We start from the raw sequence: 26728 nt of genomic DNA on the forward strand, positions 1-26728 counted from the left end.
GTCTACATGTATGTGGGAAAAAGTAAAATATGTTCTTTTACATCCTATGATATTCAAACTCTTATGTTTATAACCTTAAATAGATTTTAGGACACTCAACCTAAATCAATAGTATTTAATTAATTATTTCTTTAAAGCATTCGAATGAATTATATTTGCAGTTTCAAAGTTTGGTACATGTTTGTAAAGATTGCTTGGAGTTCTCACTCTATAAACATAGAGTGTCTAGTCCTATATTGTTTTTGAAATTAAATTTTCATTTAGAAGATTAATTATTGTATGAATTGGAATCCAAAAAAACTATTTGGTCTCAGGTACTAAATAGCTCCTTAATTAATACTGGATGTCCCAAAAATGACTGATGAATTCTGAAAATCAATAAAAAAAAGACGGTATGAATCAGAAATGTATCTTTTGAGACCTGAAAGAAATTTATTCTACCAAATTGCAAATTTAATTAACGTTGCCACCGGGAGGTGGCGCTGCAAAATAGGAAAAATGTAAACTACTATGAAAATGTTGCAAAGACTGTTGCAAAAAGATTAAACGGTGATGTTTTCAATGTAACCCCCATTTACAGCAACATCGTCACGCATTCTGATGAAAAAACTCCCTGATCTCAAGTACTTTGTTTTAACTACATCTGTTGTAGATCGTCTACAGCGTCACCTGTTGGTGGCAAAGTTAACTAAATTTGCAATTTGATGAGATAAAATTTCCTGCTGCAGTTCCCAAGTATAAGACCTCAAACGACACATTTCTGTCGATATTCGCCTTTTTTATTTTTTTATTTTTATTAACTTTCAAAATTTATCAGTTATGTTGCGGATACCCAGGGTTGATACAATAACACGTGTCAATTCAATAATATCAGTATAGTATTCAGATATATACTATTTGCGGCGCGAGATACTAAAAAAGCATATGTCTGCATATTAAAAAAAGAAATATTTTTGAAACTATTTTTGGTTGTATTTATTTAATGTTTTCTGATTTTATTCTTCCTCGTAGACATTTCTTACCTTAAGAATATTTTTATTAAATGAACCCTAAAATAAACGTCGAGATCCTGATGACACAATAATTTCTGTTATTGACAAACTCACAGATTGGCAGCGAGTACGCCAGTTCATCCATCGTTATCAGTCCGATGTCTTGCCAAAATATGAGCTGCAACACCTCCCCAACAATCGGTGGAATGCGTAAAACGCAAAGCATCGACTCAAGCTACTTGGACCTGAGGGACTACGAGGACGCTCCTTACCCGAGGCCGTTGTCCAGAGCAAAGTCTGACTTCAACCTCACTTCGTCCAGTGCCAGTCTAGTCTCAAGCGATTATAGTGAGTTCTAACTTGTTATGCTTATAATAAAGCTTTCAGAGATTTTTCTATATCATTATATGTGCTTTTTTCTGTCCTAAGTAATTATTTTTGAGACAATGCATCTATTTTGTGCGTGTAATTATGTACACATTTCATTTCTTGATGGCACAGGCTGGATGTTATCGCTGTAATTATAAGGTTCATCAGAGCTCATGGGCAAAAATTTAAGAACATAAATGACCCATGAAGACACAAACACTAGAAATGGACATGAAAAGAAAAATAAATTCTTTCCATGATTCCTAATTGACAATTGTTACTCGTTGACTTCTTTCAATGTTTAAAATTATTACCCAAAAAAGATTTTATCAACCATTATACAAACTTGGAGGCGTCGATGTAATGTAAGTTAGAATGTATTAATGATAAGTAGGTTTATGGAGTAATAATAACCTTTAGAATGGAGTAATAATTGTAGTAGTAGAAAGGAGTAATAATAATAGTAGTTAGTATGGAGTAATAATAACCTTTACAATGGAGTAATAATTGTAGTAATTAGAATGGAGTAATAATAAGTAGCTTTATGGAGTAATAATAACCTTTACAATGGAGTAATAATTGTAGTAATTAGAATGGAGTAATAATAATAGTAATAAGAATGGAGTAATAATAATAGTAGTTAAAATGGATTAATTTTAACCTTTAGCTTAATTCAGATCAGAAATATTATGTTTTCTTACCTCGACTTGCCCTGTACGTGATTGTTCCTGGGTAGGTCTAAGGGTCTACAGGTAAGTTTGTGGGTAGGTAAGAGGTATAACTTTCTACTACAAATAAAGTTTCAAAATTTTTGGCTTTCTATTTTTTAAATCTAATAAACAAGGATCAAGTGAAACTCCAACCCAATAATATAGAATTTGCATTCAGTCTCCTTTCATTTCCTGATCCCAGGTTCCTCACTGCGTGCAAAGACTATGGCTTCAGTGGACGGTAAGTCCAACAGCAGCTACCACGTACGCGCTCTCTACTCGTATCTGTCTAGCGGCGAACACCAACTCAGTTTCCACGAAGGGGACGTCATAGTTCTCATTGGGGAAAGGAACAAGGGGTGGCAATATGGAGAAAACCTCAGGAATCACAGGTAGGACCATCCGAATCGAATATGCACAGTGGTGATTGTTATGTAAATGATAATCTTTTATCATCGTTTCTTTTTGTGATTCCCTCAATGTTTAATTTATACAAATTGGTAATTGAGTCACGCATTTCTCTTGAGCATCAGATATCTTCCAGTAGATGCAAAGTGTATTCAGTTTTAATAAGCTGGACAATGAAAAACGGCAGTTTGTTCCCCGAATACTCTAGAAAACACAGAACACAGATAAAAATATAGCCTAGATTTGCATAAAGAATAGTACTTTTAGAAATTAGCAACAATCTAGCTGACACAAGTCACTAATTTAATAACAGTAGTGATACTATCAACAGCTCTCGGCATCTACCGATCATCAGTTCGTTCTGCGAGCAAATTTGCTGTCAGAGAATAGCTCATTTAAGAGCCTCTAGCTTTTATACTTTTCCAATATTGCGCGATCTCACATGGAACTCTCAAGAAGAATCTTTGGATCTCGGTTCCTGATATAGATACGGTTATAATTCTTTCATTTGCCTGAAAATTTCGTTTTTTGTCACCAAATTATCTCTACGTTTAGGGTACTGACTTCGTATTCGTTGAATATCTCTGTAAAACTCTCTTTTCCTGCCATAAGGATAACACAGTAGGTACCGGTATTATAAATTTGTAACAATACAAATATCGAAATGCTCACTTTATATAGTGAAATACACACAGACTGTGGTCGCCAGGGCTGAATAATAACTCATAAGTCAATCTGCTTTTTCAATCATCCAATCATCTATGATTCCATGGCACTACTGAAATAACCAGATGATAAAGATCTGATATTTTTCCTATTATTAATATTAAATTATGCGTAGAAAAATTTTATCTTCATTTTTTTTTTTTTACTATTTTGTATAAATTTTAACAGTGAATTTTTTTAAAAAGTGATATATTGAAACCAAATTTTCAGAAAATGATTTGCAACCAAGCATTTCATAATATTTTTTTGTCGAATTTGCTTCTTAAAATTATTTATATATAGATTAAATTAAAATATATATAAAGAATATTTGGTTCTGACAGTTTATAGAAAAAATTGGCTCCAAGATACATATTGCGAGAATGCTCAATCTAATCTTACATTTAGTTATTTCATTTTGAAGATTTATTTTGAATATATTACTTCTATATCATAAAATTACAATGTGATGTCACTCTGCCATATTTATTGCTTTTGTCTTTTTTAGAGTTGGATGGTTTCCTATTGCTTATACCGAGCCAATATTAGACAGCTCAGAAAGCGAAGAACAAAGGTAGGTAATTCCTCATAAATTTTATTCGTTTTGAATAAATAAACTTTAATTTTAGGAAATAGCGAAATTCAAATACGAGTTTACGAATTGTTGCCTGCCCGCTTAGCTAAACATTCTCCAAATTAGCAAAAAAGAGTTTTAAAAAATGTGATGAAATGATAGTAATTAAACCCGTATAACTCATATCTACCGAATGGAGAATTTCATAAATCAACCAATAAAAATAGTACAAAATTCTCATTTTCATGAATTTTATTATTTCTGAAATCTGAAAAGCGTTTGGGAAATTTAACCACCTTATTCTATGGAATTAAATACAAATAGAAATCAACTTCACATAAACCAAAATAAACAAATAAACGTTACAAACGGCACAGAGAGAACTAGCTGGAAATCAACAATCCAAGGAGATCCAATCGTTACTCTAGATTTATACTTCATATATTTCTATGTACCTCCACAATTATCGCGCCAGTGACTGGATATCGAATTTGAGTGGAAATTTTGGCAAGATTCTGGAATATTTAGGATCATTCATATTTAGCCAAATTCGTCGCTAACGCCGGGGTCTCATTAACCTGTCATCCATTTAGTAGTTATTAAAATTTGTATACATCATTTTTAATTTTAATTTTTCTTTTAAATCTTCCTCAGAATGGTAGTTTATTACTTATCAAACTTTTTTTTTTTGTCTCGCATACATTGTATAAACTTTTCATCAAAATTTCCTCACAACCTCTACTATGTGAAAATTTAAAATATTCATTAGATTTTTGCTTTAATTTCAGTAATTTTTGTTTGGGTGGGCTCTGCTAACTCCATTAGCAACGAACATAATGTTGGCAATTGATAATAATATGTTATAAAAGTAGAGGCAACTTCGAGGGTTAGCATAAATATTGTACTTTTGTAATCAAATTATTAAATGATTGTCAAAAAACCTAAAACAAAACATATGGGGAAAAAAGACAAAAATTATTAAAGCATGCAAATAAAACTGATGTAATATAAGATTTCATATAAATTAGAACTGATGTTCTATGACAGCTGATTACCTGCGGTCACCAATTTTGATTTCATTTTTAAAAGTCATAATTATTTTGATTGTAGCACTGAATATAACCAGACATATTATGATTAATTCCTTTTAAAACCATATGCATAGCAGCTAAAAAACGTTCACCATAACCAAATAAAAAAATGATTAATTTATAATGTGAAAATAAAAAAAAACTAATCAGTGAAACAAATCCAAAAAATAGAACAAGAAATATTTAGCATACTGCATTTTGAAATGAGCATTAAAAACTTTTAAATAATTTGTGAAAAAGAAATCTTACTCTCATAGAAAAAAATTTTTTGATCTTATGAGAGAATATACCATGAATTCAGGGCAGATATTTCTAAAACATGCATTCTTGTGATAAAAAAAACAATGAAAACAGCAGGCAACTTAATCTGTGAAAACGAAGTACAATTGAATAGATAAAGATTAAAGAAAAAAATAACCTAAGTAATCTAAAAAATCACTGAGAAATACTACTTCTTCGACAAACTCTAGATGGAGATACAAAAGAAACCTAAGTGATCTGAAAAATATTGCCAAAAAAAAAAAAATACGATTCTGCTTCATATGTCTCCTCTACAAGCCATAGATAGAGATAAAAAAAAAGAATCCTAAGCAATCTAAAAATTACTGCCAAAAAAAAGTACAATTACACTTTACATTATATCTCTACAAACCTTAGATATAGATGCAAAAGAAACCTGAGTAATCTAAAAAAAACTTTCAAAAGAAATACGATTATACTTCATATATTTTCTCTACAAATACTAAAGATTCAAAAAAAACCCTAAATAATCTAAAAACTACTGCCAAAAAAAAACATAATTAGGCTTCATATCTCTATCTATGCTGTTATAAACCGTAGATAAAGACGCAAAAGAAATCTGAGTAATCTAAAAAATATGTCAAAAGAAATGCGATTATATATCATGTGTTTTCTCTATAAATCTTACAGTATACTCTGGTTTCTTTTGCTAGAGATGCAAAAGAAATCAGAGTAATCTAAAAATTACTCCCAAAAGAAGTATGATTATACTTCATATGTATTCTCTACAAATCTTAGATAGAGATGCAAAAGAAACCTAAATAATCTATAAACTGCTACCAAAAAAATGCGATCATACCTCACGTGTTCTTTACAAACTCTAAATATAGATTCAAAAGAAACCTAAGTAATCTATAAAAATGCTGCCAAAAAATATATGATTATACTTCATGTATGTTCACTACAAACCCTAAATAGATATGCAATAGAAACCTGAGTAAATAAAAAAAAAATACTCTAAGGAAATATAATTACGTTTCATATGTGTTCTCTACAAACCCTTACCTACAATACATCTACGAAGAACATTAACTCTGCAATTCGCCTCGAAGAACAATTCCCTCGCACAGAGAAGAGATGGAATAAGAAATTAAAACAAGCTTCGCGAACAGTTTATCATTATTTGTGCGAGGGAACATCCCTTCCGATTTATGGTGGCAATCAGCGCTGACTGCATTACCATCTATAATTGGCCCGAAGAACAATTATTCGTCGAATTCATTTGCCAGCTTTATAAATATGGCTTCCGCCTGCGACCTTACCTTTACCATTCTTCCGTTTCTGCCGGCAATCTGTTTAAACTGCTAAATGAGGCGGAATATATCAGCTGCTAATTTAACGAAACTTATCGGCTCCAATGGGTTTTTTTAGTGCGATCGTGCAAATGGAAATCTGTCTTTCCTATATTTGCATCGATCCATTTGTAGAAATCCTTGGGGGCATTCTCTTTCAAGCCAAATCGCTGGCACGAGTAGATTAGTTTGGAGGGAAAGGAAAAAAAAAATACGTTAATCTCGTTTATATAGATATTTTCAACAACGTCTTGTTTAGTAATCGCTGACTGTCTTTAATTAAAAAAGTAATCTGGTGTGAATTTGGATTGCCGTTTAGGAAGTCTTGAAGTTATTTGTGGATAATGGATTTAAAGGATTTATGGGAGCCTCTAATAGGCTGTTAATGTAGTATTTTGTGACACTGCAATTCGATCGACAGCATTTTGCCTTTATTGTTTTGCCCGTTTGTTTGTTTGGAGCTTGAATTTTGATGGACGCTAAATGAACTTCAATTTGTTACAGGAGTCTAAAGTTCATGAGCCAGAAGGTGTTAAGTAATGGCTGGCAACTTGGCAGGCAGTTATTTTATTTTAGAGTAGTAATGTAGATAAATTAAACAAAATTGGAAAGCATCAATTTTGAAAAATTCATGGAAAATGGGAGTTATTATCTTCTTTTACAGTTTAATTACTTAATTAGATATATATCGCGATTGCTCGCAAGTAATTTTTTAAAAAAAGAACATTTTCAAACTTTAAAAGAATGAATTCAGCAATTTGGAAGGATTTCTTTTCCTCTAAATTTGATATAGACCGTTAAAGACATTTTCATATTTAGTGCAAAAGTGCAGCAAGTATATTTGAAAGATTGTGAAATATGCGAACACAAATGAAAGAAAAAGAAAAAAAACTAACCTTCGCAACTTTATGTGAACTAGTGAAACGGTAGCTCCTTTCTATGTCATATTATTTTTCGTAATAGCTGTTGTTGAACAAATTGTTGTTAATAATTGTTGTTAAATAAAATAAATAATTATTTGCAATATTTTCAAATATTATTAAAAAAGGTAAATATTTTGAAAAAAAAATTTCTAAGTATGCTAGAAAACATACATGAATTCATAAATAACAACAAGTTTTACAAGATTTCTGGTTTCAGAAGTTCAATATACATATTCTGTTTTATGAAATAATAATTCCAATGCTTGGGAAATACAGGACTGTTGTTTTGTTTTCCGACACAAGAATTCGAATGTTTGAAAACATTTGTGACACTACAGACCTTTGATTCTTGGGAAATTCATGATAAATAATTTGTTTTATGACAAAAGAATTCGAATGTTTGAAAACATTTTTGAACCTACAGACCTTAGATTCTTGGAAAATACATAATAAATATTTTGTTTTATGACACAAGAATTCGAATGTTTGGAAGCATTCGTGAATCTACAGAACTCAATTTTCATCCGATTTCTATTATAGGATTTTAGTGTAAGTAATTTGTTTTATGACACAGGAATTCGAAAGAAATTTATTCCTGAAGACTATAATATGAACATTAACAAATATTTTGCTATTAACATTAATAAATTCACCAATCAAGAATTTCTCAACGGATCCCACGAATCCCTTTGTTTTCTTACCTGTAAATTTGAAAATTAAAGAATAAATATGATTCTTTATGAGAAATACTAGAAATACATTTTTACAAAATAAAATTTATAAAAGAATTTAAAAATCTGTTTTAATATATTTCCATGCATCAAAGAAAGGCCAAGTTTTATAAATGTCCAATGCGCATTAAAAAGTTCCTATGATAGTAACTGATCAATTTGATTTCATATTTTAACAACATTTTAGTTTAATTAACGTACTTAATTATCCTAGCTTTAGTATTTATTTTTGAAATTTATTTGAAAATGTATGTTTTTTAATATATATATATATATATATATATATATATATATATATATATATATCAAGGGAAAAACGAATAATTTATTATAAAGGAATCATAATTATAAATTATCGAATTCCTTGTTCACAAATCAAAGCATTTAATTATTATGATTTTTCATAAAGAAATAAGAAAGTTAAAGCAAATAAAACATTAAAAATATTATTAAAGTAACTACGGCAAAACCTTTAATGTACTTTTATAATACTATAAAAGTATTATAAAAGTAACATTAAAGCGTTAAAAGGAAATTGGAGTATTGAATAAACAGTTGAATGAATATTTCATTACGTTATAAATAAGTGACTAATTATACTACAATTTATTTAATAATGATATAAATAATTTAATGTAAACATATGTTGTGCCCTTATACAGGCAGCTGCTTAGATTGATAAGGTCCACCAATACCCTCTACAGCATACATTTTTATTCTTTCCTATTCTATTTTTTCGAATTATGTTTTTATATGCAAAATCACACACATACACACACAAAAAAAATGATTCTTTCAATATTACAGCAGCGGCAGTCCGGAACGAAGTCACTGGGGTGATAATTCTCGAACACATTTGGGCATTGGTGGATCTCCTCTGTCCAGAACACCCCGACGACCCTCCAGCAGTTACACCCTCAGCTCTCATGCCCTGCCTCCTGAGCCACCCATCAACCATACATCTGCCAGGCCCCACTCCACTTTCACGGACAGTCCACTTTTCTCCACCAAAGACATAGGATCAAAAGTAAGTATCTACTATCCGATCTTGTCTGTCAAGATAGAATATTGGTATCGATTTTTCCCTTAATCGTGTGTTCTCGGTGACAATACGCTATTTTAATGCCATCAAAATTTAATTATCAACTATTATTTTATTTTATTATTATTTTAATATTTTCTTATGAGCGTGAAAAGGGATTTGAGAAAAAAATTCGATGGGAGGGCGTCTCTACGAAATTTTCTCGTATTCTCTTTGATTAAAGTGTTATCCTCATTTCCCTTCACATAAAATTGTTCTCCTCGAATAAAGATCATGAACAAATGCTTACAATTTTAATTTTGGAGCACTGCGCTTCTGAATTTTGTGCTTTATACTTTGCTTATTATTAATGTGCTTAATTGTGTGCTTATTATAGAGAAAAACAAATATGTAATTCTGTCAGATATTGAAATCAAATTTCTCCCAAGACTTAACATTAGTTATAAAATCATTACATTTATTTAAATTAGGACATTTTTGTAGTTATCGTGTTAATATGCATGTGAACGTACAGACCGACAGACGATCAATCCCTTTATGGATTTGGTTCTAAATTTGATACAAATCTGTCCTCTAGATACTAATTTTGTGTGCTAAATTTTGTTTATCGAGTTCTTTATGTTTTGTAGATATCATCTTCATTTCTCGGACGGAGAAACAGACTTTTTGTGAATCGATTTCGTTCAAAAAGTCGGTACAAAGCTTCCAGTGGTAAACATACAGATTTCATTCATCTAGGTAAAAGCAGTTAGTAACTGTCCGGAGGAGACTGATATAATTCTAAATGTATTTTTCAAACTCAGGAATGTTTGTAATGCAGAAATTCATCAAAATCTCGAATTCGAGTTTTTTCGCAATTTCAATATTTTCTCTTTACATACGAGAAATTAAAAATGATTCTGAAATTCCATAATGTTTATAGGGATGAATAATAATTTAAAAATTAAGCAGCTTGTAATAAAATTATTTAAATCTAAAAATTTATAATTTTTATAAAAAAGACCATATTTACATAATTTGTCAGAAAACTGCTGTTTGTTCTTCTGATTTAGTAACCCCTGCGACATCTCTTTCTTTCCAAAATTTAAAATAAATTTCAAAGGGTATCATTTTTTTTACTATGTAAATAGTTTCGACACGCTGTTAGAGCATATTTCAATTTGTGAAGTGCTATAGATATTATTATATTTTTATTGATATTAATCCTATTTTTATTATCAAATTTATATTAATTCTGTTTTATTCTCTTTGATATTAATTTTTAAAAAATCGAAATAAACCCAACGGTCACGAATTGGATTCGTGACCGTTGAGTTGCGAGTTCGAATCCCGCCGGCTGAAGACTCTCCGTGTGTGTGGTGGCTGGCGCACGTATAAACCTGTCGTGGTCACAAAGTCTTCCATGTCGAAATTAATAGCATTGGATCAGGGGTGATCGTTCTCTGATTCTGATCGAAATTACGATCTGTAGATAAGTGAATGAAATGCATGAATGAAGTCCGTCCCGTAAAAAGGGTTGTGACGTATGTGTAGTTAAGTCGTACTCTTGGTAATAAAGGGTGATACTGAAAAACAAGAGACGCAACCTTGGCTTAAAATCACTGACTTGTACAGTCGGTGGGTTTGTCTATGACAAGTGCCATTAGAAACAACAACAACGGATCACCGTATCAATCGTATTACTCGCCAAGTATAGATTCCGTAAAAATGATAAAATCACGCTAAAGGGTAATACTTTATGACAGTGGTCAATTAGTGCCGTGCTAGGCATACTCGATGATCATACCATCTTCGGAGTGTATGATAGAAAGTTTTAGGGAAACTACTACTAGTTTACTTTCGTTGTGCATGAGATTTAGTGTGCACCAGATTTGTAAATTCCTATCAAATTTTGAACGAAATTCAATTGGAGAGGATTTATATATGACCAAGGGCAAAGGAACACTTTAACTACAGAACTCAAAAAAGACAACCCAATTTTTATGCCGGAGGAATGTTAACTCCTTTAATATGGAGTATGTGAGAACGTTTCTGGGAGACATTTCCCACAAATTGTAGTGCGTTGCGTGTTGAATTATATATATATATATATATATATATATATATATATATATATATATATATATATATATATATATATATATATATATATATATATATATATATATATATATATATATATATATATATATATATATATATATACTATATTCATTTCTCTTTAATATCCATCTCGGGAAAGCAATTTATTTACAAACAGACGCAGTGCACCACAAAAGCAGAAGTAAGAAAGAAGCGCGAAACAAATGATCACTAGTCTTATATAACATAGGATTTCTGGCCATGCGCCAATGGAATACATGTTTTGACCTCGGATAAGGGCAAATAAAGTATCACTTTCGTTTGATACGTAGTACTGATGGCGCATTAGTTTTACAGGGGAATTAATTAAACCGAAAGTGGAATTGGATCACGAAACAAGAGAATATTTTTGGAATGAAATTACTATGGGCTAAATTAAGATATATCTTGGAAATTAATTAAATTGAAATTAGAATTAAAATATCATTACATGTATATATAAGCAAACAGTTTTTATGTACGTATTCTTTATAATGATACTGTCTAATACACAAATCATGAAATCCTGGAGTTCCACTTACATCAACTGAATTAAATTTAGAAAAGGAATCAAAGTTAACTTTTCAGCTAAGTGGCTGTACTCATATCCTCTTGCAGCCAGTTAAATCCACACTTTCTTGGCAACAGAACAAAACTAGATAAGCTACTCCATCTGCATCTATAACCGTCCAATTATAACCCACCTTACATAATTATAACTTCACATCTCCGAATCCTACAATGCTTTCAACTGTACACGGACAACTAACTTTCCATAAGGTGGTTTCGAGAATGAAATTGCGAATAAAAGCTCTCCGCTCCTTAAAATGAGAGCGTCCTGCTATGCAAAATCCGGTTTTCGCTTAATTGGCTGAGCAGTTTGTAATAAGCTGTAACGTTAAGCGCTTTAATAGCCATTTTCGAAGCACCCTCCACCCCCTATCTCACAACAACTCCTGTAACAGGACTCTGATTGCCCCCCCCCCCTTACACGCCTAGGAGGGGAGGAACTGGTTCAGGTGTTTGGCGTAAAGGAGGGGGCTTACGCTGAACAGGATTAAATTGCAGGAAGAGGACATTTACTGCTAATTAAGGGCAAAGTTACACTCCTGTTCTAAGTAGTATCACGTGATATACAGGGGAAGGTGGGGAAGGAACGGGGGAAGAAGTGATACCATTTTATCGGAGCAAAATAACAAGCATTTTTTTCTTCTTCGCTCTCCCAAGGAAAACGTTCTACTAACAAGGTGCAGAAACTGAAACGGTTTCGGTTGAGATGATTGCTGCATTTAAAAAATAAAATTTAAATTGAGCTAAGTTATACCGATAATTATGAAGGGCAGTCAATAAGTGGTGATTTTAAACAGATGCCCAAGTCTTGGCGAATTTTTTTTTTTATTTGAAAGTTTGAGGAGTTAAAAGTTTTTAAATTTATAGGAAGATAATTACTTGTAGGTAGCAAAAGTAAATTTTCTGAAAGAGTATAACTTTTTTTCTTTCAGACAAGCTTTTTAATGTAGGTACGACTACATAAAAATCAATTTTTCGAGGAAACAACAGTCCCCCCCCCCCCCAGTATTGTTATGTAAATCGTCTGATGAATTTATGGTTTCAAGAAAATGATAACGCGATGTTCTTTATTTTAGGAGAAACACGAAACACAGCTGACACTAAGTTGAAGCTTACACTAACAGAAAGCAAAAACATGAGGCAAAAATGACATCTTTATTAGCCAACTGCGGTAGAACAATAGCGCTCTGAATGCAACTAGAGGGCTTGTTTCCTCATTAATATTTTTAAAAAGAATGTGCTCATCATATTACAGTTATGCCTTTTATAATTTTCCAGAAAGAAATTATAACAGGCATAACGGTAGAATTTTCTAGAAGGTTCCCGGATCTCATATCTTGTTTAAAATATCGCCATAATTCTTGCATTTTTAGATATTTCGGTAGATTTATCGTCGAAAAAAAATGATCACTAACCTGGTATTCATTTAATATATCTGTAAATCTCTCTTCTTTACGTCTTTCTCTTCTTTAAAATATCGCCATAATTCTTGCATTTTTAGATATTTCGGTAGATTTATCGTCTAAAAAATTGATCACTAATCTGGTATTCATTTAATATATCTGTAAATCTCTCTTCTTTACTAAAAGATTAACTATGCGAGGAAGCAATATTACATATACGCAATATTTTTATTTGTACAATTTTCGTTTAAATCTAATTACATCTTTAAATACCGCTTTCCTTAATTCTAAATTTTTGTTAGATTTAACTGAGAACTCCAGTGTTTGTTTGTTAAAAATTGGTAAAATAATTTCTCAATATGCTTTGTAGTTCCCGATGAAAACAATAAGAATTATGTTCTTTTTGTATAATTTTATAGTTGTTATAATGCTATATAAGGTGAAAAAAGTGAAAATTTCATGTAATTTATCAGATAATTCCTAGCATTCTAAATTGAATAGAAATGCAGTTAACTTTTTAGCTCAAGAAATAAGTGCTATATTTTTCATGTATCAAGAGATAAGTATTATATTTCTTATGCTAACTGCGAGACTTAGGGCAACTCATTTGGCAAGTTTCTAAATTAAAAAAGTTTTTGCTTTACATTTTTTTAGAATACTTTGGACTTTAATAAACCCAATAGGGCTGAAAATTTACCAGGATAGCCTGGATGGTAGGGCCCAGCTGGCAGTAGACTCTCCGAGCGTGTGGTGGCTGGCGCACTTATAAATCTGTGGTCAGGCAGATACTCGAAAAAGGGATTTCTCAAAAAAAGGGAAGAAGAAAAAATCCCTTTTTCGAATCCCTGTCTGAGGGTGACCCTTGAGAAGAAAGTCATTCTTATTTTATTTGGTTTCATTTTGATATCTTTCTTTTCCTATTAACTTGTTTTTATTACTATTTTCTTGATTCATCTGTGTTTTAGTAGTAGCTGCATTTGCGCTCTCTAAATACAATGGTGCTTTTTCTATTCTTTTTTTAGTTTTAGTTTGAATCAAAAATAATTTTTGTTGCGATTCCGAAAAAATTTAGTTTCGTTTCCAAAATATTTTTATTTTTATATTGTTTCAATTATTAGTTTTAATTACCTAATGCTAATATTTTTGGTTAAATATATATATATATATATATATATATATATATATATATATATATATATATATATATATATATATATATATATATATATATATATATATATATATATGAAGACGGAGTTGGTATAAATGCAGCTCTAGACCCCCTGAATTGAAAATGTTGCTGTTGCCTAAATCATTCAAGCAGTTGTGCACTGAATGTATTTTCATGAATTACTCGTATTACCAGCGTTGACCAGCGTTTCTCTTTCTTGTTGATTCATTTCCTGATTTATTTTCACATTTTTAATTTGACTTTCTTTTTCCCTTTTTATATTGATAATCGTATTTTCAGAGTAAAAAAGTATGCAAGGAGCTTCGAATTCTCAGAATGGAAAAACAAACAAAATATGTAAAAGACGAAAGAATATATTCAGACGTTGCTACAGCTTTGCAGCTATTATGGTGCCAAATATCCTCCAACTATTACCAAATATCCTCCTGCTGGTGTGATGCCTAAGTTTGGAGAGGGGAGTGGCAGTTCAAGTGTCGTTCTCGTTATTTCATCGCTATTCAAAATTACGAGGTCCATCCTAAAACAGCCCTAGAGTGGTTTTAAAACGAGATGTTAATATATCTAAACTAAACTAAGACTTTGCCACTGTGAGGAAATTTGGAGAATGTGTATCTGCATGGTGCAAGATTAGTCTGCCATCTTGGATCAAACTCCTCTGGGCTTTGTATATCCAATAAACTTTGTATACTCTATATATGCACCTGGTAAATGCATATGTATAGGATGCAAAATAAATTTTCATCGAGGGTTAATGTCCTTATATGATATAGCGCATGCCATCTCATATGGGTCTCCTCGGTGTTTCTGTTCACTAATTATTGTTGTTGTTATTTATGGCACTTGCCATAGACAAGCCTGCTGTCGGAGGCAGCGATTTAAGCCGAGTTTGTGCAGTAGCTTCTGAGGGTAAAGGCCCCTGAACACCCGAGGGCAGAAGTCTGATATTTAGCTCATATGAAGATGACACGCACACACTCGCTTGCACAACCCCTTTTTTACATGTGGGCGCTTTCACACACCTCACAGACAGAACACATGGTAAAGACCAACCATGGCCAAACTAGGACTCGAACCCGGGACGCCCAGATCACAGAGAAGAAGTGCTACCCCTGGGCTAGGAAGCCAGCCGGCATTAATTACTATTCAAAATAATAAATGAATCAAAAAACGTTAATTTAAAAAATTCAACACCAGATTTGCAATATAAATTCATAGGTATGACTGCTTTAGCTATCGAAAATAAACAACAAACGACTTTGAACCTCCTGAACTACGGAATCAAATGCAGAATCGCAAACCCAACTCTCAAGTCAATTCCGTATTGCTTCCATTAACTGCCCACCCTTCTGCAAAACCATGTCTAAACGACCTCTTCCCTTCACAAGTCAAGCAGCAACAACAATAAAACGAAAAACAATAATCGCATCAGTCCTGACATGGAGGGAGGTCTTAATTTCTAACATCTCGGATAAACATGGATTTATGAGGGTCGCTTTGAAGAGGAAAGTGCCTTTTGGGTACATAATCGCACAAATTAAGCTGGGAACGCGAGCATCTGGAAGGCAGGAGTGCGCTTTCGTTTAATTCACTTATGCGGGAATTATTTCGAATGAAGGTCTTCTGGATGGAAAGTTCCTCAATCGATATGTTAATATTTTTGGAGCTCTGGGATACAGAATGTTTTTAGGGAGATAGGAGGATATAGTATTCATGAGGAAGGGAGGTTTTCTGGAGTGTATGCCGCTTTTTTTCTGGTTCCATATCAGTTGAGGTCTCGTGAAAAAAGGATTGGTATGTAAGTGGTTTCTCTTTCGATACGATACTAAGCAAAGTGAATAAATATACATGCTGGTTTGGTGCAATTTAGCTTTTGTTTGAAAAACATTGAGATTCCTCTTTAAATTTTTCAACGACAAAACGAATGTTTTACAAGCAACTTTTTTTCTTTTTTTTTGCGAATGGAATGTTACAGAAAATATTTCTGCTAACTATTGTCTATTGAGAATATGCACGCTACTCAGTTCATCGTGTGCTTTAAAAATATTTCGTGTTCTTTCAACTTTTTTCAGTGGCGAACTATACTTTATTCCAGTATATTTTACTAGAATTGTTTATTTCTTTTTAATTTTAAACGAAATGATACAAGGATTATACTGTTAACATTGAGATTGGATAAGATGAATATGTATGGCTACTTAATACACTTTAACTTGTGCTTGAAAAATATGTCATTTAATTTTGATCTTTCACTGTCGGCAGAACGGGTGCTTTACAAACAGTTGCTTGTATATTCATTTGCGAACGATATGGACAAATGTTATCCGCTAACCCCAGAAATTCAGAAAAATGGTATATGCATGCTGCTTTGTGCAATATGATTTGTATTTGAAAAAATTTCATTTCTTTTTACCTTTCTCAAAGACAGAGCGAATGTTTTATAAGCACTCTGAAGCCAGGACTGAATGTTTTTTTTTATTACTTTCTAAAATGCGTAGTATAGACAAAACATTGTGCCGGTGTCCTGACTTAGGGGTAGTCCATCTTCCCCACGATCTGGAAGTCCCGGGTTCGAGTCCTAGTTCGGGCTTGGCTGTTCTTCTGTTGTGTTCTATCCGTCAGGTGTGTGAAAGAGCCCCCTGTAAAAAGGGGTTGTGCAAGCAAGCAAGCGAGTGTATGTGTGTTCATCTTCATATGAGCTAGACAGTCAGACTTCTGCCCTTGGGTGCTCAGGGGTCCTTACCTTCAGAAGCTACTGTACCCCGTGGTAACGCGGACACAACAACATCATCATCAGATAAAATATAGTAATCGTAAAAAAATTCGAGCTTGCGTATTTTACATATCTCCAAGCTTTAGATCTCTCTGAATCCGAAAAATATGTTATTAGAAAATGTCCATCTGCCTGTCTCTGATGAAGGTTACTCAAAATCGTTTATAGCTAGACTGATGAAATTTAGTATACGATCTTTATACTTAATTTGTATATTTTTGTCAAATTTCAAGCAACGTCTGTACAGAGGATGTTTGTCTGCCCGGCTACTCGTATATAAGTTAACAAAATAACTACAAAACGAAGAAAGTTAGACGAATAAAATTCCATTCACAGATTTAATATCTATATTGTAGATACCAATAAAATTTTGAACCAAATCCAATAAGGAGGTAATTGTTTGCTCATCTATACGTTCAGAAACACATGTTAGCGGTAACACAAAAACGCAATGATTTCAATACATCAAATTCGGTATTGGATTTTGTGACTAGAAGTGTATTATTGGGTCAAATTTTTGTTTGAACTGGACGAGAAAAACGCACCTAAAAAAACAAACTGGATTTCCAGATAGTTTTGACCGCATACGAGGAATTAATTACCAGATAACTCGCCAAGTATGATGCGATCGATTCTAATAAACCATTTAGCTGAATGCGGTCACTGATACAACTAAGGAACTAGCTGCAGCTTTAGATTTGGCAGTCGCATCTATAAGTACAAAAGAATTGAATCTAATCTACCTAGTAACCGAATTCGATTACTAATACAATCAAGTAACTAAAGTAACTAGCTGCAGCTCGTGATTTGAGTTGACAGCCGCATAAGTGAGTACAGGGGCACTGCATTTAATGGATATTTTAGTGGAATGCGATCACTGATACAACCATGGAACAAGCTGCCACTCGTGATTTGAGTTGACAGTCGCATCTGTGAATACAGGAGCATTGGATCTAATGGACCTACTAGTCGAATGCAATCACTGATACAACTAAATAACCAGCTGTCACTCGTGCTTTGAGTTGACAACCGCATTAGTGAGTACAGGGGCATTGTATATAAAGGACCTATTAGCTGAATTCGATCACTGATAGAATCCAGGAACTACCTGCCTCTCGAGATTTCAATCTACATCAACAACTTTTAATCGCCCTTGGTAGTAGACAATTAGTGGCAGAATTGATCTTCATATGCAGTTGTGCCCACATATGTGACGTCAACTTCACAATGCTTCATTAGCTTGTTAGTCATCTTTATTTTACTTGCTATTTCATGATGTTTTATAATGAGTAGGTATAAAATTAAAGAAGAAACAAGATTAACAAACAGCTGAAAAACTGTATTCTTGGTGCCAAAATTCAAAGAAGTTAATTCCAGAATTGCTTTTTAATGGAAGAGCAAAAAGAAAGCATTTTTCATACTACACTCATATCCATTCTCTCAAATGTCTTTGTCCCAGTAGGAATTCAGTTATTGTTCAGAAGTCGGCACCAAATTCACAAATGTTCCAGAAATCGGCAATAATACCAAGAAACTGCAATTAGTTGCACCCTTATTGTTCTGTTTATCATTATCGTGCAGACACCTCCAAGAATCTTCTGTTTAAATTCAGTGTTCATTTTCTATTTACTTTTATAGGCCACTCCTGTAAAAACAAAGCAGACACCGCGTACACCCCTACACGATGCAAATCACCAGACAGTTGCTCCCATTGCAAGTTCCACAACGGTGACGTATGCTTCCATCAAATTCCATCATCCGCCCTTGCAAGAACTCCAAGAGACCCCGCAGATCTTTCGTTCCCCTCGTCGATCCCTCACTGCTCCTTTTCCCATATCCGTGCCTCCTCCAAATCCGCCGTCTCTTCATAGCAGCAATGATTCGGGATTCTGCAATGAAGCCAGTCCCACTCCTTGTTCACAGATAGAGGGAGCCACTGTCGAAGAAGGAGCAGCAGATAAAGAATCCAGGTAAGTTCTCCAACGTGTTTTATGGTTACATAGAAGGATACTGCTTAGAAGGGATTACTCGAGTATGCGCTGATGTTTCTACTAATGTGTAATATTTTTATTTTCATTAAAGTTGTTAAAAATAACCATGCTTCAGAGTCAATTGGATGTTCTTCCCCAACGGTGCTAATCTGTCTCTCCTTTAATCATCATATAGATAGTTTTGCAGCATTGTCTTTTTGTTTAGCATATGCGAGTTAGGATTAGTTTATTTTAGTTAATATTATGTTTCAAAGTAGCAAAGCTATTTTGGATGCCGCTTTTAATTTATAACTATAATCAGATATCAAGGGCTACACTTCAGTAGGTACTCCCCTTTACAAATTTCCTCTCCGCACCAACGGTACAGCAATTGACTCTGAAGCAATATAAATGCATGATATTCGTTTGCACGGCATTTCTTTGGAAGAATTGGTATAAAAACGAAGGTAGTACTTCCTGGCTTGAAGGAAAAAAACAAGAATAGATAACAGAATAAAGATTGACAAAAGGGATCACAGACGGAAATTTGTAACGACTTTGACACAGGAAAAAATAGTTTCCACTATCATTATATAATAATTTTTCAAAGAATATCTTGAAAATCTGTTTTACCGCAGTATTAAGTCTGGCTCTGAAAATGAACTGAAAGCATTTTCAGTTTTCATTTTCCTCGTTTTACTCTTAGTGTATTTATTTAAAATGATAGGCACTTTAGGCATTCATATTTCTCATAACCATATACATATTCCTGCTGACTCCTCAGAATAATGATTAAGTTTAATTTCATTTAAAATTCTTACGCGAAACCTTACGTTCTTAATTGCTTCAATAAATTGTTGTTTTGTATCTAAATAAGGTAGACATTAAAATAATATTGTATGAAAAGCCTTCACCTGTTCTGTTCATTATATATCTGAACCTTACTAATGATTTTAAGCTTCATGACTTCATTATGCCAATAAAAATTAAATCAATCCCCTAACTTTTTCATCGTGCTGTTGCTGCATTTTCTCATCTCTCATGTGACTACACTGACATTGAAGAGAATTTTTCTTCTTGCGCTTTTAACAATGTAAAACTAGCAGGAGTTGTCTGTCTTAAACTTTCTCGCATATTCTCTAATAAAGGAGTTATCCCAGAGAATGTCTTGCTTTGCATTGGCGCAAAATAGTCACAAAATATTAACAATTGGCGAGAATTAAGCATTTTTATTGGAACCATCGAGTGATTCTTGACGAGTGTTTTGGCGATAAATCACTGGTATGCGGTTAAGTGTACTCTAAAATCGAATTTGCGTTTTAGACGTGTGTTTTTAAACCGATTGAAATAAAAATTTGACACAAAAACAAACTTATAGTCACAAAATGATTTTGTTTTTGAGTTATCACGTTTACATTTTCTGAAAGTACAGATAGACAGACGGTCAAACCCTTATCGGATTTGATTCAAACTTTGATATGTGTTTAAGCTATTGACTTAAAATCTGTGTACCGAATTTTATCTATCTATATCTTTTCATTATGCAGTTATCGTGTTCACTTATATTCGAACAGCTGGATAGACTTCCTCTAAACGGAATTTGCTCAGAATTTAAAAGAAATCTACCTATATGGCGTATGGGTCATATACCAAATTTCATCTTTCAAGTTCAAACTGTTTTTGAGCTATCATTGCCACAAACGGGATGGCATTTTCCAAAAAGCGACCACCGGAAGAAATAGTGCTATCATCGAAAAATAAGATTCCAGGAATTGCATGAATCTCAGTTTACTCAGCTTCTAAACCCGTATCATGGATATATGAACACATCTTTAGTTTATCATACATGAAGTATAGGGAAAATAATATACTCATAAAAAAATCCGAACTCGAGATTTTGATGGGTCTTCATATTTTAGATCTTCCTGAGTTCGTAAACACATTTCTGGTATTATGTCTTTGTGACAAGTCTAACCGAAAAACGTTTTCAACCGGATGGATGAAGTTTAGTGCACAGTTTTTACACCAAATTTGTAGATATCTCTCAAATTTTGAGCAAAAGAAGTCCATCTGTTCGGCTGTTCAAATTGAAATTAACACGATAATGACAAAACAAGAAGAGTTAGATTTATGAAATTCGATACACTTAATTAACATCTATAATCTGGACGCCTTTTAAATCTTGTACCAAATCCAACTAGGAACTTACTGTCTTTTGATCTGTGCTTTTAGAAACACACAAACGCGATAATTTAAAAACTCAATGTCTTAAATATATCAAATTTCGTATGGGATTTTGTAGCCACAATTGTAGTTTGTGTCACATTTTTGTTTCAATTGATTGAGGCAAACGTGTCAAAACACAAATTCGATTTTTGGATGCAATTAACCGCATGTCAGAGATAAATCACCACATAAATCGCCAAGGATGTCACAATAAATTCATTAATAATGTTATATTCACGCGTGATGTTAATATTTCACTATTCCTCGCCAGTGCCATGCAAGGGCTTTTCTGAAGTAACACTCCTATTAGAGAGTTCGCGAGAAAATTTTGAAGAGACCACTGCAGCTGATTTGAATTAACAAACTAATATATTCAAGAATATACAAATGCTCACTTTTTGTCAGATTTAAAAGAAACTAAAGTATACATCCACAATTCTGATGATAATTCTGATATCCAAATTATGACAGACAGCTGCAGATTTCGTCTGCGGATTTGCATACTAGTATTCCTATCTCTAGTTCAGTGCATCCTTTATTTATCTTGTTCACTGATAGGAAGATAGATATTATTCCAAAAATAATTTTTTCGGAATAGCGAAGGTGGACAGTGGAGAATCATCAGTACGTTCTCTTACGAGAAAGTAAAAGTTATCCCATACTAATATTGCATGTAGAAAAAGATGGTAAGCATGAAAAAAATGGATTTTTTTTATTTAAAATAAATTATATTAAATAAGAAGTTAAAATGATGTTTGGAATGTGGAGACTCATCGTGAGTTCGAATTAGAATGAGTGGATTGCGCCGGCGTCCTGGCGTAGGGGTAGCGCGTCTTCCCCATGATCTGGGCCTCTTGGGTTCGAGTCCCGGTTTGGGCATGGTTGTTCTGTCTGTGAGATGTGTGAATGTGCCCTCCTGTAAAAAAGGGTTGTGCAAGCGAATGAGTGATGCGTGAGTAGCTAAGTCGTACTTTTGGCCCTAGTTGGAGCTACTAAAAAAACAAGAGACTCTCCTCCACCGGCTTAAAATTGCTTCTTCGTGACAGCTGGCTTGACCATGGCAAGTGCCATAAGAAACAACAACATGAGTGGATTGTGGAGAACTTGTGGAGGATTTTCGACGATTGTACTACTCTCTTGTTGTATATTTCGTATATGATAAAGTAAAATATATCACAGCATAGTATTAATATTGCATGTAAAAAGAAGATGATAAGAATTAATATAAATTAATTGAATCTTTAAAAAATTTATATTAAATAAATATTAAAATGAGCTCTGGAACCTGGAGATTCGACAGAATTTCGAATTCGAATTTTTCGAAGATTGCAATATTTTAGATTTGTATACTTCGTGTAGCGAAAATAAAAGGTATTCCTCAATAGAACTAATATTACCTGTAGAAAAAGATGATAGACCTTAATAAAAAATAGTTAAATCTATAAAAAAGTTTGTTTTAAACAAAAAGTTCAAATGAAAGACATTCCATTAATAAATGTTCAGCAGTACCAAAATCGCGAAATTAAGGGGGAAATATCACAAACTATCATCCGAACATATACTCTCTAAAAGACTAATTAAGCCGGATTTGAGTGGCTATCAAGCTTCATAAGGATAATGCGTTTGCATTCACATCTCGGTGGCTTTCTCTGTGATTCCGAACTGAGCCATTTTATTTTTCCAGGATTATATTGAATATCTCGGTCCTTAAGCGAAGTGAAGAGAGTGAGAAAAAATTAAATGGTGAGGATGAAATGAAAATTCTAAATGAAATAGAATTCTTCACTGGGAATTAGCATGAAAAAGAAATAGTTTAATTTTACGGAATATTTTTTTTTTTTTACTTTTGAATAAGGAATAATAATTGGGAGCTTCTCTTTTTAAGTAAAGTTTACGTTTTTTTTATTGTTGTTTTAAGAATTTAGAAATAATTTGGAGACTTCAGAAATCATTAAAATAGAATTTTCCGTTGCAACAATCATTAAAAAAATAACATTCATTCACTAATGTACAGTATAAATCAATTAAACGAACTAAAAAGAGGGGAAGGTTTCGAATAATGAATTTTTTTCTGTTTATTTATTACTATTTTTTATGTCATTACATGATGTAATTCTGAATTATTTTAAGTGTAAAATTAATTTAAAACTCCTTTTGTAAATTATTTGTATTTTTTTTATTTATTTTTTGTTGTTGTTAAGGCTAAAACATATTTTTAGGATTATTGTATATACATCAATACGGTTCCTAGCATAGATGTTATTCGTTCAAAACATTCAGTAGTTTTTGGGACCTTCCAAATGATTTCAAGCAGCAATCTCCCATCATCTTTTCATTAACCCCTTACCTGCCAAGGGCAACTAGCGAGTTTCTGTCCCCAGTGCCACGTATATATACGTATATAGTTGTGAGACGTATATATACGCCAGGGGCAGTTAACACATTGACTTAGGAAGACATATATATACGCCCGCGGCTGGCAAGGGGTTGAAAGAACATCAGCAGGAGTCGATTCACTACATTATTCAACAAATCTTAGGGCAACCTAAAAGAAGAGATTATTTTCGTGCTTCTTTTTCGCATTCTCATGTAAGTACATAGTAATGTAGAAAGTACAGTAATCGTCAAAAAATTCGAACTCGAGATTTTGACGAATCTCCACATTTTAGATCGACTTAAGTTCGAAAAGCCCATGTCTGGAAAAGTCCGTTTGTGACAAAGATAACTGAAGAAGTTTCGAACTAGACGGTTGAAATTTGGTATACGGCCATTATATCAAATTAGTAGATTTCTATCAAATCTTTTTAAAAATAGTTTTTCTTTGAATATGATAATAATAATAATAATTTTTTATCTTTCTAGGGATAACATGTTTGCTGGAGTCAAACTTCGTAAAGTGGTCACCAACGATAGATCTGCTCCTATGATATCATAAAGTCCGTTGTCAAGTTAAAGATATAAAAATCAAGAACTGACCGTCTCAAAATGACCTATGTGTATATCCAGAGTATTTAAAAAACAACCTGAACAAAAGTGTGCATATTAGAACATGAACCTTTCATAAAGGTTTGGGAACAATTGTGTTCTTTGCAAAATGGTGCAGACAGTCTTTTGCATATGAATATGCCCACCTTAAGGAAAAAACGGTGAATGAAAATTATTATAGGGAGCTGACTTTTACAAACTGCTTGGAAAAATGAAAGTTATCCACTTTCAAAAGTTTGCTCCAAATATAGTAGTTGTTTTTGCTTTCAAATGGGACATGATTCATATTCATGTAATAAAGTTGGTTGTACTGCCACTTTTAAAATGCAAGACAGAAGAATGGAATCAATGAATTCTCGTGTTTACAGTGAATTTAATCTTTTCCTAACTACAAAATTTATTACTGAAAATCTACTATGTTTGGGCATGTGTTTATTTTTGTAAATACTTATTATTATTAAACCAATCGATGATAGAGAAATTAAAAAGGCTTACAGTGAAATGACATTTTGTTGGCTTAAAAAATAATATATAATATAAATAGCAAAAAATGTAGGTTAATTTACGACGTACTTTGAAAAAAATCACAATGAATATCTTAATGGTTAATGGCGAAGCAGTTGAACAGGCGTTATAAAGCCTCCGTTTATGTATAATCTTCACTTTCTTCATTTTTTATCTATATATTTCCTATCCTGGTTTGGATGAGTTGAAAGATTTTTGTTAAAAGGTGGATAGTAAATGTAGAAATCTGGATCATCTTCGTCTTATCACTTAACATATACAACGACCATAAAATCCTAATCTGAACCTCTTTTTTGAATTGTGAATACTGTAATGGAATTTGAAATAAAACTATATATTTCAGTAAATTCAATGTCGTCACCATTAGTAAATTTCAATGCCATAATACCATGACAGTACTCTAATCCTTTTTAAGTATTGTTCAGTACTTATTGAGGACAAATAAGAGGTATCATGTGTTATTCTGCTTTCGATATTTCAGTATCACTGATTGGTGTTGTAAATACTGTTTCCTAATAAAAAGAGAAAAATAAGAGGAGTAACATCAGTGACCAATGATGTCGTCCATATGACAGAACATTTTCCTCCAAGAGTCGAACATCCACAGAATTAATGGTCTTGGCAACTAAAGATTAGGTCCATATCACTTTTATAAATTCCCTGCAAAAAGAAATGGCCGTTTTGTTTTCATGGAACCACGAGACACGATGAGCTTTTACTTTCATTGACATTGCTTCGTAAACTCGTCGTTTTCCTGAAACTCCCTAAAATGGCGGCACTTGAATTTACAAAAAAATAACTTTCTACCTTCCAACCGTAATTGGAGAAACTTGTTGAAAAGACAGTCTATGTTCCTGCCGGTTTAAGTGTTATTGAACCGGCTCTTACTTCTTATATTTATTAACTAGCATCGCAATCTCTTCGATGAAGAAAGAAAAATTTGCATTATAATTTTCATGTTAATATTGTGTACCAGGAAAAGATTTTGCTCACTTTATATATCTAAGTTACTTCTTCAATTATTTAATATGTTTCAGAAAAAAGGACATCTCATCACAAGACAATGAGCAACTAAAATGACATTTGTTATGTGATATCACGTGGTTTAATTCCATTATCCACTCCCAGAAACTATAACGTTCTTACAATTAATTCTCTAATTCTTTTTTTTTTCTTTTTTTCTTTTTTTTGTCTTGCAAATGACATATGGCAGTATAATCAACTTTTTTTCGAATTGAATTGCAAATATATTCAAATAATATCGTTCTTTTATGAATTCATGTTTTCTTTTTCAGAATTATTCGAATTATAATATTCGATGATTTGTTCTGGGCTGAGATTTAACATGCATTATATACCGTTTGGATTCTTTATTATCCAAAATCATGCTTCAAATACTTTTTTCCCGCTCTTTTTCTGAGAATTTTTAGAAGTTTATTTTAAATGTGTAAACAAAGAAATTCAAAATCTCTGAGATTTTATACAAATGGCAGAAATCCTTTGCTCATTTCGATAACTGAAATTGTTTTGTCGTCCCTCTGCCAAACGATTTTTTTAGGTTATATAATCATCCAGGTTCAAAAGCAGTGAAATTCAAAACATGAATTTTGTTAGCATTTTTGTATTATTTAATTCTGAACATCTATACTGTAATTCAGGAACGGAATATCATTTTTATTTTTTGTTATTTCATTTACCATTTGTCATCCAAAACTCATTATTTCTGCATAGCTCTAAAAATATGAATTGTATGGCTCTAAATTATGTATAATATTCATTAATTTAAAGAGAAATTTAGTGTAAAGACAGGAAATCGGCAGCTCTAAACC

General features: G+C 32.6%; 1 protein-coding gene across 2 annotated transcripts in view; it reads left to right on the plus strand.

Moving 5' to 3' along the window:
- LOC129960248 (brain-specific angiogenesis inhibitor 1-associated protein 2-like) overlaps window positions 1-25313 on the plus strand; it is a 263166-nt gene extending 237853 nt beyond the window's left edge. For both annotated transcript variants that reach the window (XM_056073523.1, XM_056073532.1), the window contains 6 exons: window positions 1109-1340; window positions 2274-2463; window positions 3693-3758; window positions 8903-9122; window positions 18832-19163; window positions 24252-25313. In XM_056073523.1, the coding sequence (XP_055929498.1) occupies window positions 1109-1340; window positions 2274-2463; window positions 3693-3758; window positions 8903-9122; window positions 18832-19163; window positions 24252-24324 (1113 nt within the window). In that variant the 3' untranslated portion in view covers window positions 24325-25313. The remainder of the gene's footprint in view (window positions 1-1108; window positions 1341-2273; window positions 2464-3692; window positions 3759-8902; window positions 9123-18831; window positions 19164-24251) is intronic.
- Window positions 25314-26728: the final 1415 nt, after the last annotated feature.

This window comes from Argiope bruennichi, chromosome 2, assembly GCF_947563725.1.
Source record: "Argiope bruennichi chromosome 2, qqArgBrue1.1, whole genome shotgun sequence".
Classification (NCBI taxonomy): domain Eukaryota; kingdom Metazoa; phylum Arthropoda; class Arachnida; order Araneae; family Araneidae; genus Argiope; species Argiope bruennichi.